The sequence below is a fragment of the Aphidius gifuensis genome, linkage group LG3 (genome assembly GCF_014905175.1).
Source record: "Aphidius gifuensis isolate YNYX2018 linkage group LG3, ASM1490517v1, whole genome shotgun sequence".
Classification (NCBI taxonomy): domain Eukaryota; kingdom Metazoa; phylum Arthropoda; class Insecta; order Hymenoptera; family Braconidae; genus Aphidius; species Aphidius gifuensis.
The window spans coordinates 6,228,898-6,243,234 of NC_057790.1; the positions used below are offsets into that span (position 1 = coordinate 6,228,898).

Consider the following 14,337-nt stretch of genomic DNA (forward strand, 5'->3'; position numbering starts at 1 on the left):
ATATATACAATTCAGCAAAAAATGCAAGTGGGATATACAATTAAAAATATATTATAATAATTTTTTTTTTAAATCAAAACGTACCATCATTTTAATTATCAATGTTGAACAATAATTTTACTCCAAAAATTGAAATTTTTGCCAATTTTTTTCGAGGCCATTATTGATGATTTACTAAATTTTTTTTAATCTTTTTTATTATCACTTTTGTGAATCACTTGATAAAAATTTAAAAAGTACAATTTAATATATTTTTTTTTTGTTTTTTAAAAATCTATACACAAAATACACAAGCACAAATTTAATTTATATTATTTTTTGAGGTATTATTTGTTATTATGATAATTGTTTTTTAAATTTTTATTTAAAACGTGGGATTAATTTGTGCGATTTAAAGTTCGTGAGTAGTTTGCCACCGTGTGACCTTTTTTTTTTTTATTTTTTTCACTGTTTTCCGGTATGTGATTGGAATTTGTTGTTGTTTTTTTAAAATATATATGTTGTTTTTGATAAATTACTGGTTTTATGATTTTTAAAATTTAATTTTTATCTGGTGTGATGGAACAGATATTAGTTAACGAGTTCGATAGCGCCTCATTCTAACATGGGGAATGACCAATGGGCGGCAAGTTGCCCACTCAAGCATCGTTGTATTGGGTGACGAGTCCAGTGTGTTTGACATTCCACTCGATTACAATCCAAGTATCGCACGGAATCCCTTCTCAACTTTGCTATGCGTCAATATTTTCACATGCCAACTTGACTTTATTATTTATCGTGTTAATATATAGACAGACATTTTGCTAGCATCATCATGATGAACCAGTCAATCAACTTGTTAATGAATCATTCATAATTCAATCATTATTTTTACTTTTTTTAAAATTCTTCTTCTTCTTTTTTATCACATTATTATGTATAAATAATTTAGTTTTTTTTTTCTCTTCAAAAATTAATAAATACACTTGACCAACTACTCATCAATTTTCCACTCGTAAATTGTCAACAGGTGGTTTCAAGCAATCTTTTAAATGTCGATGTTACTTTTATCATTTATATTCACAATAATTTTTTTTAATATTATTGTTTTGTTCATTTTTAAATATATCAATTTAATTTACAATCAATAAATCAGTATTTTCAATTAAAAAAGTTTTATATCTTTGATAAATCATAAAATTCAAATTTCACTAATGGAATTATATTTCTACACTTAACAATAATGAAAAAATAAAAAAAAATAAAAAAAACACTGTAAAATCCTTGTTCCCTTTTTTTTTAATGTTTAAATTATCTTACTACACTTGTTTTTTTAAATGAAAAAAAGTTTATCATAATAAAAAACTTAATACATTATTAAATTTCAAAAAAAAAAAATTTTATAAATGTTTTTAAATTAAAAGAAGGAAGAAAAAAAATTGCAAATTATCCGAAAAAAAAATTGATGGAAGAAATTCGAAATGAGCTTTAATTAATAGGATGAACTTGGTGTTCGTCCAGTCGAAGACGAAGCCCACGAGCGATTGACTCCTGCGCGTTGTTCCGAGTTGAGTGAGTCTCACCGTTGTTGTGTGGCACGCGTATAACGACGCGCGAGAGAAGTAACAGTGGGAGGTATGGGAAATGTTGTCCCACTGAGTAGGGGATATAAATATATATATAAAAATATATACAGATAATACGACTGTAAGGAGGAAAGGGAGTCAGAGGGCCATAAAAGAGGGATATAGACGGTTGATGGCGCGTGCCACAATACATTTGCAGGTGGAAAGTGCGCGTGCTCAACAGTCACCTCACAATCTAACCATGTAGACTACTCGATGATGCCAAATACCGATGATGCTGTATGTCGATAGATCTCTTGATGCCAATGTCCTTTTTTTTTTGTATTAATTTATCGGTTTTTTCATATTTTTTTTGTCCTTCATTCACAAGTGATTTCTTTGGAAAAACCACTTCATGATCAACAACAATAACCACTTAATTTTACAATATACCATATACGATTATTATTGTTATTGTATATATATTTTTTTTCCAGTTTGTTATCATTTGTAATATTTCCTGTTGATAATATGTGACTATATTCATTTAAAATTTATAATCAAATTGATTTTTCTTTTTAACTTTGATATATGCAATTAATTGTTTATTATAAATATCACTTGTTTATTAAGTGATCATCACATGAGCTAATGTTGTTTAATATTTTTATTTTGAATAATTATTTTATGACATAAATGTGTAAATTTAATTTATTATTGTTGAATGATATATGAGTTACTAACGGAAGAGCTTTTGTTTGTATTTGCGTGTGTCATTGATTCTTTTGTATATATGAAATTTATAATATTTATGGTTATTATAAAATATATTAAAATAATCAAGTAATATGATCATTGTACTGTTTTTTTTAATGAAAAAATTTTTTGTCTAATTATCATGATATTTTTAATAAATATAAATTAATAAAATTATAAGTTTTCTTTACTTGCATGTCTTATCGGTTGTTGAAATCTTACATCAATGATGACTGTATGTATATATTAAAATATCGATTGTTTTTAAAATAAAAAAATGAAAATTTTCTTATCAATAAATTTATAATTGATAATAATATTACGCGATATTAAAATTGCCGCGGACAGAGTACAAATATATAATATAATAAACTTTTATCAACTGTCACGCGGCACACGTGTTTTCATGCAAGTACATAGCAATGTATTTGAAATACAAAAAAATAACATTTTTTAAATTTAAAAATAAATAAATATAAACATAACGAAGTTAACGCCTCAAAGAGTCGTCAGTCACTGACTTGTTTCTATACTCATTTTTATCATCCAATATAACTCGAGTTGAATTTATACATACTTTGCGCGTCGACTCGTATCAACTCGGTACAATTCGACCTGTCTCGTGTCTCATAATATCATCAAAGCACAACTTACATATAATGCATCACAATAATAAATACGTATGTTTATGCATATACTAATATAAAATAACTGTGGGCGCATGTATTTACAGTAAAAAATGAACAATAAGCTAGTTACCGCATATATCAGTCACCAATCACCGACATACTACTGTTGATTATCATTTCATGACTCAAAAAATATACTACAATATATTCCAAAAATTATAATGAAAATAAAAAAGCATCTAAATTATAATTTAACAATAATATTATTAATAAAAATGAATTTAAATACGTAAGTGACGGAAGCGTCCCACCTACGTAAAAACAAAAAAATTTTCATTGATAATAATTTTGTTTGTTACTTTGACAACAATCATTGATTAAGTTGATAAATCCAGATTGAATTATATATATTTTAATGCTTAAAGGTTTCAAGAGTTCATTTAATTATAATATATACACAGCAAGTTTTAGTTTGTTATTATACATGTTGAAAGAACAAAATGTAATATATACTTTTGTGTGTACGTTGGTATTTTTTTTCATTTATTATATTGGATAAAAGTGTGTGGGTATAATTGCACATGCGGGGGGGAAGGATATTGTCATGTCAAGTTTTGCGCAAACTCAGTACTCAAGTCATTGCGTCATCGGGGTTCATGGTGGTATTGTATACTGGATAAAATACGCGCAAGTAGTACTACCACTACTATAGTCAGCCACTGCCACTGGCCGTCACTGGCACGGCAACGCATCTCTCTATATTATTATATATATATATTTCAACTCTTTACAATACAGTGGCTTAGCTTGTTCTACCTATACAGACATGATCTCAACTTGTGCTTATCCTTACCACTAAAGCCACTACCCAGTGATCCTCAATGACATTCAAAATACATTTTATTATATTTCAAATTTAGTTTTTTATGTATATCATTTTCATCAATTAATTAAGGTTAAATTATTATTGTAATAAATTATTTACAGTCATGCAATGACTAATTGTATATAGAAATTTATTTACCAATTATTGGATGATAAAAAAACTAATCCAGTCAATCATTAAAAATTTTAACAATAAACAAATAGAGCTTTTTTTAATTTCTTGGAAATAAAATAGTTTAAAAAAATTACTCCATTGTTTCTGATAATTTTTAATCATATATAAACATTTTCCCATTCATCAGTATTTCATTTTATCATTAAAAAAAAAACAGCCAAAGAGATTATATCCCGTGTAGGAGAACACAACACGGCCAAGCATCGGCCGATGCTCGGCGAACATCGGCCAATAATCGGCAAACATTAATGGGCCTTTAATGCGCCAAGCCTGGAGCGTTACGGTAATTTAATATCAGCTGCCATTAATGGCCCAATAATGTTCGCCAAGATTGGCCCGATAAATGGCCCATTAATGGCCCGTTAATGGCCCATTGATATACCAAGGGTAAGCCAAGAGTAGACCAACCATCAGCCATTATTGGCTTGCCATTAATGGGCCATTAATGCGCCAAGCCTGGAGCGTTACGGTAATTTAATATCGGCTGCCATGAATGGCCCAATGATGTTCCCCAAGAGTAAACCAAGTATGGCCCATTTATTAATTCCATTGAAAAAAAAAAAAAATATTTTTTTAGATATTTTTATATTTTTTTTTTTTTTTTATTATTTATTATTTAACAATCGGGCTTTTATTATACAAGCTATTAATAATCAATTGAAGAAATTATCATTAAAACACTATTCAGATTTGATTCTACCTGGACTTGAACTCAGGTCTTCTGTGCGACATCCTGAAGCATTACCACTCGGCCACGGTGACTATAACGAAAGTCATAAATAAATTTTTGATTTGAATCAAATCAACAAAAGACCAACTCTTGGCCGCCCGAGAGTCAGCCGAAGCTTGGCAGTGATGGCAACCATGCGTTGGCCATTTGGATTAAAAGATTGGCCGATGAATGGCAGACAAGCAACGGCCATTAATGTATGAGCCAAAGATTGGCCGATGAATGGCAAACAAGCAACGGCCATTAAAGTCTACCGAGACTTGGCCAATGAATGGCAACCAAGCAATGGCCATTAAAAGTACCAAGACTTGGCCGATGATCGGCTACCAAGCAATGGCCATTAATGTATCAGCCAGAGGTTGGCCAATGATTGGCAAACAAGCAGCGTATTAAAAGTCTACCAAGACTAGGCCGATGATCGGCAACAAGCAATGGCCATTGTATCAGCCAGAGATCGGCCAATGATTGGCAAACAAGCAATGGCCATTAAAGTCTACCAAGACTAGGCCAATGATTGGCAAACAAGCAATGGCCATTAAAGTCTACCAAGACTAGGCCGATGATCGGCAACCAAGCAATGGCCATTAATGTATCAGCCAGAGATTGGCCAATGATTGGCAAACAAGCAATGGCCATTAAAAGTCTACCAAGACTTGGCCGATGATCGGCAACCAAGCAATGGCCATTGATGTATCAGCCAGAGATCGGCCAATGATTGGCAACCAAGCAACGGCCATTGAACGTCCATCAAGGCTTGGCCGATGATCGGCAACCAACGAATGGCCGTTAATGTATCAGCCAGGCTTGGCCCATGTATTGTTGCCAATTATCGGCCATTTAAGAATCAGCCAAGGCTCGGCCGATGCATGGTTGGCAATCATTGGCCATCTAAGAGTCAGCCAAGGCTCGGCCATGAATCGGAACCATGAATTGGCAGTACAAGAATGGGCCAGTTGTTTGCCAATGATGAACCATGAATGGCCCATGCCTGGCTACCAATCATTGGGTGCCATTGATGGGCCAATGCATGGCCGTGTTGTGAGTCTTGGCGATTCCTACACGGGATATTATCGAATAATAAAAGAATTTTTTAAAAAGCGATAATAGTATTGAGGGTGAGTAGTACGAGGGTCCCGACAAAATGCGTCAATATGCAATTTACAAATAAGTAGAAGCAAGAGGATTCTTAACAGTGTATATATATATTTAAAACCACCCCCGTGAAAATTAACAACGCATGCGCTTAAATGCACAAAGAGTGAGTATATTTACGATTTGACTTGTCTGACTTTCAGCTATAAAATGCGACTGGTAAATAATACTTGAGGGGAAATTAACCCCTTCTACATAAACTACTATGTAAGAATATTGTATTATGAAAATTTTAGTAGAAGGGAAATATATATTTCTCCTCAGCTAACATTCACCAGTATAAACCCCCCACACTGAAAACCACCCTGTCAAACCCACCTGACTTTGAGTTTATTGCTGAGAATTTAATACCCTGATCAAAGTCACACACATCATATAAATGAGCTTTTTATAAACTTGTTTAATTAATTCATTTAATTATACATTAATTTTAAACATACACTCTTCTATTTATAAATAAATATATAAATTCTAAACTCAAATTTAATATAAAATTAAATTAAATATATTTTTATGTTTAATTGTATTTTTTTTTTTTAAATATTACTTAATATTGAGCACCACTGAACCGCGTCGCATTCCCCTTGTGCAGTCATTGGCGTAGTCTGTGTATTTTTGTGTTTATTTCTTAAACATATGTGAATAAATATTTGCAACATTTATTATTATGAAATTTACACTATTATTATATAGCATTAAAAAAAAAAAAAAATTACCCAGTAAAATTTAAAATTCTTTATAAACGCGAAATAATTAAAATAAAAAATTATCAAATTAATATGGTTTAGCTTTTTAATTGACATTATTATTATAAAATAATTTTAACAAATTAAAATTAATGAAAATAGGGTTAAATATTTAAAAAAAGATTAAATTTTTGTTTTAGTGGTTAATATGTACGTGATGATAAAAATACAATATGAATCTTTACAAAATAGTAATATTAGAGTCGTTGGTCTCTTTGGTTAAAGTAGTAGTAATGTTGGGTGGTTGGGTGGGTGGATGGGTTGACGATATAATGGTGTCTTCACACCATATATACAAAATTCTCGCGCGCGCGTCATTTATATCCCCCACTATTGGAGCAACACTATCCTGACCAACCGGCTGTTTACTGTTTGGCCTCCCGGGATATCGATCCCAGTGGCGTAAGAACCACACATATATATATATATATTTACACACTAAATACATACATATACACAATGCTGGTTGTTACGCGGTGAGTAGAGACAACGTGGATTATATTGGCAGTACAGAAAGACGAAAAAAAAAAATAATAAAATGTGTAAGAGAAAAAGAGAAAATATATATATATAGAAAATGAAGTTGAGGGTAGTTGAATTTTGGAGAAAGGGAAAAGAGGCGTCACTGACTCGCGCGTCGATGCTCACCCCAACGACCCCAATAGCTTTGCACTCGAGTAAATAAACTTCTTGTATACAGGGGAGTATAAATTCACCATCTACCTTCACCATTATCCTACAAGCTAGAAATAATCTTCCGGCTATTATCTTATATAATATGTATACACACATTTATACTAACAATCACGACACTTTTTTTTTTTTTTTGATTTGATTATTTTGTTTATTATTAATCATGTCAAAAAAAATTATTTAAATAAAGGTTAGTAGAGTAAAAACTTTCACCTGTAAATTGAAATTAATTATTTATTTTTTTTTCAATCTTTACTCGTGATGATCATCTTTAAAAAAGAAAAATTAATTTCAATGAAATTTTTCATTACACAATATATTTTTTTAAATTTGCATATTTTAAAAAAAAAAATTTCATTTAGAGAGAAAGGAAAATAACAAAATTTTATAGCGGAAGATGTTAAAGTTTCCGGAAGATTTCACAATCCATATATAGATCTTACGAAATTTTCAACAAGTTATATTTTGTTATGCAAAAAGAAATTTTATTGAGAAAACAATGGAGTGTTATTTAAATAGTGTAAAATTACAAAATGTATATATATTTTATATTTATGTTGTAAATAATAAATATAAATATACAAAATACATTGTTAAAAAATATAAGAGTTATTATTAATAAATAACATAGAGGATATTATACTGCAAATGAGAGAGCAAAGATGAGACAGGTTTTATAAATGTGCATATATCTTTGGTAAAATAATGTTGAATTTTATAAAATATTCAACGACTGGACCACATTTACTACCATATCTATATGGCCATGTTGTTTTCCAGCATGATGAAAATGCATTCATCTACTATGCAACATTTTATGAGCCTTGACTCTGACTGAATATATATATTCTCATTTTGTCTGATGTATTTTTATTATAGTCTCTTTTGTCGTTACTCATATTATTATATTTTCTTTCCATTTTGAAAATTGAAAAGTTTTTAAAAATACTATTCAAAAAAAGTATATATCCATGTACTTTGGCGCCAGACAAATAAAAAGAAGGTCGATTTATTGTTGCGCCTATTATATATGCGACACAAGATTACGCAAATATTTTTGCTATACATACAACTGGTTAAAGTGTATAACAAAAACCTTGGTTAAAACCTACAAATTACTTAGTAAAATTGTGCAATATATATAAAAGAAAAAAAAATATTAAATATATGTATGTTGTTAGTTGCGAGGACGTCCACAAGTCCATATGTGATAAAAAAGAGAGAGAGAGAAATAAAATAATATTTATATCGATCAATTTTTATTTGATATATACTTTTATAATTATTTTTTTGGAAAAAATTAAATCTGCTTTGATATAATCAACAGTTTAATGTTAAATAAAAATAAATAATAATTGAGGATAGTGTAATCAAACGGAAGCAGCTGATTAGATAAATAAAAATTTGCTAAAAAGACAATAGATCAAAATTTATAAATAGACTGGTTAACTTGTTGCCTATAAATTGTCTATAAATATATTTTAAAATATTGAAAAATGAGTATATAAAATTGTGAATAATCAAAAATGAATATATCACGTTACATATTGTGTAAAAAAAAAAAAAAATTGCTTTCCTGTGTATAGAGAACGAGTGTCGTTGTTGTTATAAAGTAGAGGGGCATAAAATTACCCCCACCTGTAACGGATCTTCATCATCATCCCCACTAGTATGATTGTCATCAACCCTTCTTTTTCGGTCACGCGCACAGTGCCGTAGAAATCCAAGTGGGAGAGAAAGTCGCATTGAAATTTTTAGTGTGGGTGATACACATTTGAATTGATTAACCTTCTCCAACCAACCCCCTTTTTTTTTTACTAATCTATGCATATTTAAAGGTAAAATGGACCCATGTTTTTCGTGTTTTGTTTTATAATTTTTAATTATTTAAGTGCTTGTATATATTATTATTAAACTTGTGTTATTTAATATATTATTTATGAAAATATATTATAGTGCGTTTTTGCCTTGAATGTTTTTTTTTCTGCATGTTTTTCGGAGTAATCGATAGAAATTTTTTGACTTTTATTTCGATAAAATTAATTAAAGTTAATCGAAATTCATCGGGGATAATTATAACACAATATTTTCATTTTAAAAAGTCAATAAATCAAGATTTTTTAAAGATTTACTTGTTATAAATTTGTCACTTGATAAAACGACCTTATGAAGTCTTAAAATCTCAATTTTTTAGTACAAAAAAATAGAATATTGATCAATTATCAAAAAAAAAGGCAAAATAATTAATTTTTATCATTTTAATTAAACAATTATATAATAAATATAATTAAATTATAATAATTGTTTAAAAAAACGGTTTTTTAATTTAAAAAATACAAAATTTTTATATACAAACTCAGTGGTGTCATCTCACGGAAATCTTTAGATCTTTCTGGTTTATTTCGATAATCGTATCGAGTGTGTGTTTCGATCGTTGTGGCGTCAGGGCGTTTCGCTAAGCGTAGTAGTAGACTCGATTTACTTCACCTTGTCTCACCTAACTTGATGAGCGCATATATACACAAATGCTTTTACCCCTACCATTGGTCACTATACATATAGTAAGCCGCAAGAGAGATCGTCGCCTTCTTTTTAACTCAAAATAAAACCCAGGGCTCGCTTGCATATATATTGTTATTTTTTTTTTTCATTTTTGTTTTACTACTCTCTTTCTACTACTACTACTATTACTATACATGTACTCCTACCTAAATGGCTTTCATTATACTTCACCATAGTGTCCACTCCATAGTCCCTACAAAATTGAACACGTTGAAAAGCTAAAAAAAAAAAAACAAAGATACCCAATTGGCTAAAATGGTGAAAGGAAAAGAGATGATGATCCTTTACAATGTTGCCTTGCATTGCTATGTCTTTCGCTCACGGTCACACCTGCAGTGACGCTCAATTAATTCTATTATGACAAAAAAAAATTAAAAAAAACCTTAAAAAAAAAAGCTAAATAAATAATTATAAATATTTTTTAAATATAACTTGATTTAACTTGATTGAAAAAATCAATAATCCAAAAATAGAAAAAAATAATTGCCTAGTTAAAAATTTGGAGTAAATTTTAGAAATGCATTTGAAATTTTTAGTGAAAGGAGTATATATAGATATAACAAAAAAAAAAAAAAACAACTTATTGGATTCCGAAGATTGAGAATCACGGAGGATACACAGTATCAGAAATGCTCCACCTAAGATATATACATAGTGAACGGTATGGGAGTTGTTGGGTGTACGTTGTTGGTTCCTTTCCATAGAGTTACTTGTTTCTTATTATCATCACATGAACGCGCGCGCGTCTTATGTTGAAAAAAAAAAAATTATAAATAATATATAAATACGCATGCGCAAATTCAACGGTGCTTACTGTGTACGCAAAACTGGCAATATAATGTTGATTAAATGGGTGGTGGGAGTATAGACAACAGGTTGACTCGAGTGTATACGCGAGTCAACTCAAAGCATGGTAAAACCAAGTACATACAACCAAGTAAAGAGAGACAAAGACTCAAGATATATATCGTATATCGATGCTGACGGCTGCTCACTATACATACAGCTTTTTTTTTAACTCTCCCTCTCCCTCCCTCGCTCTCTCATAACTCTCAGTTAAGCCGCGCGCGCCTTTGCGTGGCAAAAGAAAATGTAAAAAAGAAAAATCACCAACATTTTCCAAAGTGCTAGTACTGCTCCCTGCATATAACACACAAATAGAGAGAGAGAGAGAGAAATAAAGAGAGAAAAAAGTTTAAGAGGAAAAGAGGGTTTGCGAAAAAAAAAAAAGGGGAAATATATGGAAAGAAAAAATTACTCTGCGGGGGCGCAACATGGAAGGGAAAGACGTTGCCACGAATTATCATGATTTTTTTTTTTTAAAAACTTGTCGAGTTGTATGCGACTATATACTAGTATATATATAATATACATATAGCTCAAAAAAATTACAGGCGTTTGTACTCGATCTGACAGTTCATGATTTCACGATTTCTCCTCAATCTCATTGGTTCTCATTATGTACTTTTCTCTCATTGCAATTCATTCTTTCACTTCATGACACACGAGTCTATATATTACATACTCGATTTCATTATTTTTCTCAAGTACATATATTTATAAATATAATGACACACTTATATTTATTAAATTTTTGAATATTATTGTTAATCTAACTTGCATGTAAATAAGATGCATTGCTCATATTGTGTCATACATTTTATTGATAAATAAAATTCCTAGGATTAAAATATCATCAAGTACATATTATACAGAATATTATTTTTATAATTTTATGATTAAGAATTGAAGAATTCATATAACGCATATGGAAATTTTTAACTGTTTGACTTTGCGGATACAAGAATCATCATGGAAAAATGAAGATATATGTTGTGGAAAGACAAAAAAAAAAATTAAATTAAAATTACTTGATTATATTAATAGTTTAATACATGTAGATATAAAGTTGGGAGGAGTATGATGTTACTTTTATATAAATATATCTACTCGGATGGGTCATATATGCGAATACAAATATCTGTAGGGTTTCTACAGATACTGGCAGCTTCCGCGGATCATCAAGGTTAATGCCTTCGAGGCCGATACGATCCATTCGCTATTGGATACATGTATATATAAACTAAAAGAACCTTGCATTTCTGAGAAGTACATTCAAGCATAACGGTCCACACGTTATAAGAATGGCTCAGTCAATTATTCATTTAAACCAATTATAATTAATAATTATCATAATCATATATGAAGGTTAATATTTAAATTTAATTTTCAATATTTTTGATTATACAAACATCAATATAGTTTGACCTAAAAACAATCAAATGAGTGATTTAATATTTATGGAATTTTCTTTTTTTGCTACCCTTTGATGAGGGCTTTGTACTGGACATGATGAGTTGACTGGTTTTCAATGAGTTGCGACTTTAAAATGATGGAAAAATATAGTCATGATGGCTTACAAATTTTGACAAGTAAATTAAAAAATATATTTTGTAAATTAATTTGCAAGATGACAAGTTGTAATGGCAAAAAAAATAATCAATAATTATACAAATTTTTTGTTTTAAAATTGACTTTTTTGAAAGGTTATTTTTTTTGTAATAAAACGCAGTTGAAGTTGCTATTTTTGAAGATTAATTTTCATTGTTTATTACACAAGAAAATTTGTATTTTATTCTAGCTATTGCAAAATAAAATTCAAACGGAAAAAGTTGATTTTTATGAACCAAAGACAGTATAGATTAAAAATTATTTTATATTTTAAATGTCACATTTATTCAATGTACAATATTGAATTATTTCTGACATTTTTTAGATAAAGCCCTTCATGTTTAAATTTCATTGTTCTCTTTATGCCTCCCTGCTGATTTCAAGCAAGATCGTCGAACTATAAAGCGATTATTTGTTAAATAACTATCTATATTTTCTTGTATTAAATATACACATGCTGTATTTTGTAACCACTTGGAAACTTTGAAATTATGTAGCAGAAAAAAATAAAAATCTAAGCTTATGGAATTTCGTTTTTTTTCTACCTGTAATATATATTTTGAATTTTCAAAAACCATATACGTTAAAGAGAAAATAAAATGCTGGGAAACAAAAAATATCTGTCATTTTATAATACCTCAATATTGTGAGGTGAAGATTTTCATGAATGCATTCTTCAATCTACAAGGACACTTTCACCCCCAAAAAAAAACGAAATACCTTTAAGATGTCTCAAACCCAGCACAACCCCTGTGGTTTATTGCAGATGGGCTATTTTAGAGTGGGGAAAAAAAACCTGCTTACTGTTTAGCAAAGGTCTTACAAAGTCAAAGAGCAAAACATTTATATTATATCTTACAAAATATTTTAAATATTTAAAATCTTGTTAAATATTTTTTAAAATCAATAATTTCTTTTTCTTTTGTCTCCCTGTAATTATTGTCTATTTTTTCTCAAAAATTTCACTATAAATTACTATATTAATTGCTCTATATTCAAGCCAAAGATTTTAAGACTTTATAACATCTAAATATTGTGAAAATAATTTAGAAAAAATTAACTAAAACTAACAATTTCAAATTTTTTTCATCTGGAAAAATTACAAATAAAAAATCCATTAATTAAATTGAAAATCATTCTTAAAAAATGATCACTTTTTAATGAAAAAAAGCTCTATAATAATAGTACAAACATCTAATTTAAAATAATTGAATATTTTCACGAATCAACAAAATCTTTCCACGCCCTTTTATTTTTTGTATTATATATAGTTATTTTCTTATTTTTTTTTTTTTTTTGTTGATTCAAGTAGCTTGAGAACCTCTGATTATTTTAGGGGTGCGTAAACCCCAAGCATATTATTTCGTTTATATATATATACATGTAAGTTGTATGTGCGACGACAACAACAAAAGTGAACAGAAATCTTGATGGGCCCATATAGATCGACAATTCTTGTCACACATACTTGTGTTTTTATTATGTTAGTCATAGACAACACATCTAAACTAGTATGTATATATATAATACCATTAAAAAAGCACCGTGACGATATATATATACTAACATTTATCGTGTCCCCAACTCAGACACAGCTGTTTCATATTTATCTCACTCTAAAATATACAACACACATAGACAACTCATTCGCATATATATAAATTTGTCTTTTTCTATTTTATTTCTACTAGGGCCTTATGATTTTACTACTGCCGCATCATCACCATACTACCCTCTCTCTTTATTTTTTCTTCATCACCCCCTTAAGTTACTCTCATCTTGCTCCTTATTACTTCTTCTCATCGTCCCTTATAACATTTACAAACTTTGATGGATTCTGAATAACACAAGTCGGAAACTTATATAGCAAGCCTCTTCTTCTTCATCATTCGATTTTAAGATAAATATATTTTAACCCTCACAATGTTACACCATAAAGCTCCATTAATGATTTTTTTTGTTTTTTTTCGTTATTTTTTATTTGTTATACTTATAACATTGACTACATTGTAAA

General features: G+C 29.4%; 1 protein-coding gene across 4 annotated transcripts in view; it reads right to left on the minus strand.

The window, feature by feature from the left end:
• The window catches only part of LOC122851723 (neurogenic protein mastermind-like), a 34,841-nt gene that overhangs the window by 14,136 nt on the left and 6,368 nt on the right, over positions 1-14,337 (minus strand). For 2 of the 4 annotated variants that reach the window (XM_044151146.1, XM_044151144.1), the window contains exon 1: positions 2,492-2,822. The exons of 1 other annotated variant lie outside the window; for it this stretch is intronic. In XM_044151146.1, coding sequence (XP_044007081.1) covers positions 2,492-2,497 — 6 coding nt within the window. In that variant the 5' untranslated portion in view covers positions 2,498-2,822. Of the gene's footprint in view, positions 1-84; positions 2,362-2,491; positions 2,823-14,337 lie in introns of those variants that run through there. One more of the 4 variants, XM_044151145.1, reaches the window with a different exon arrangement.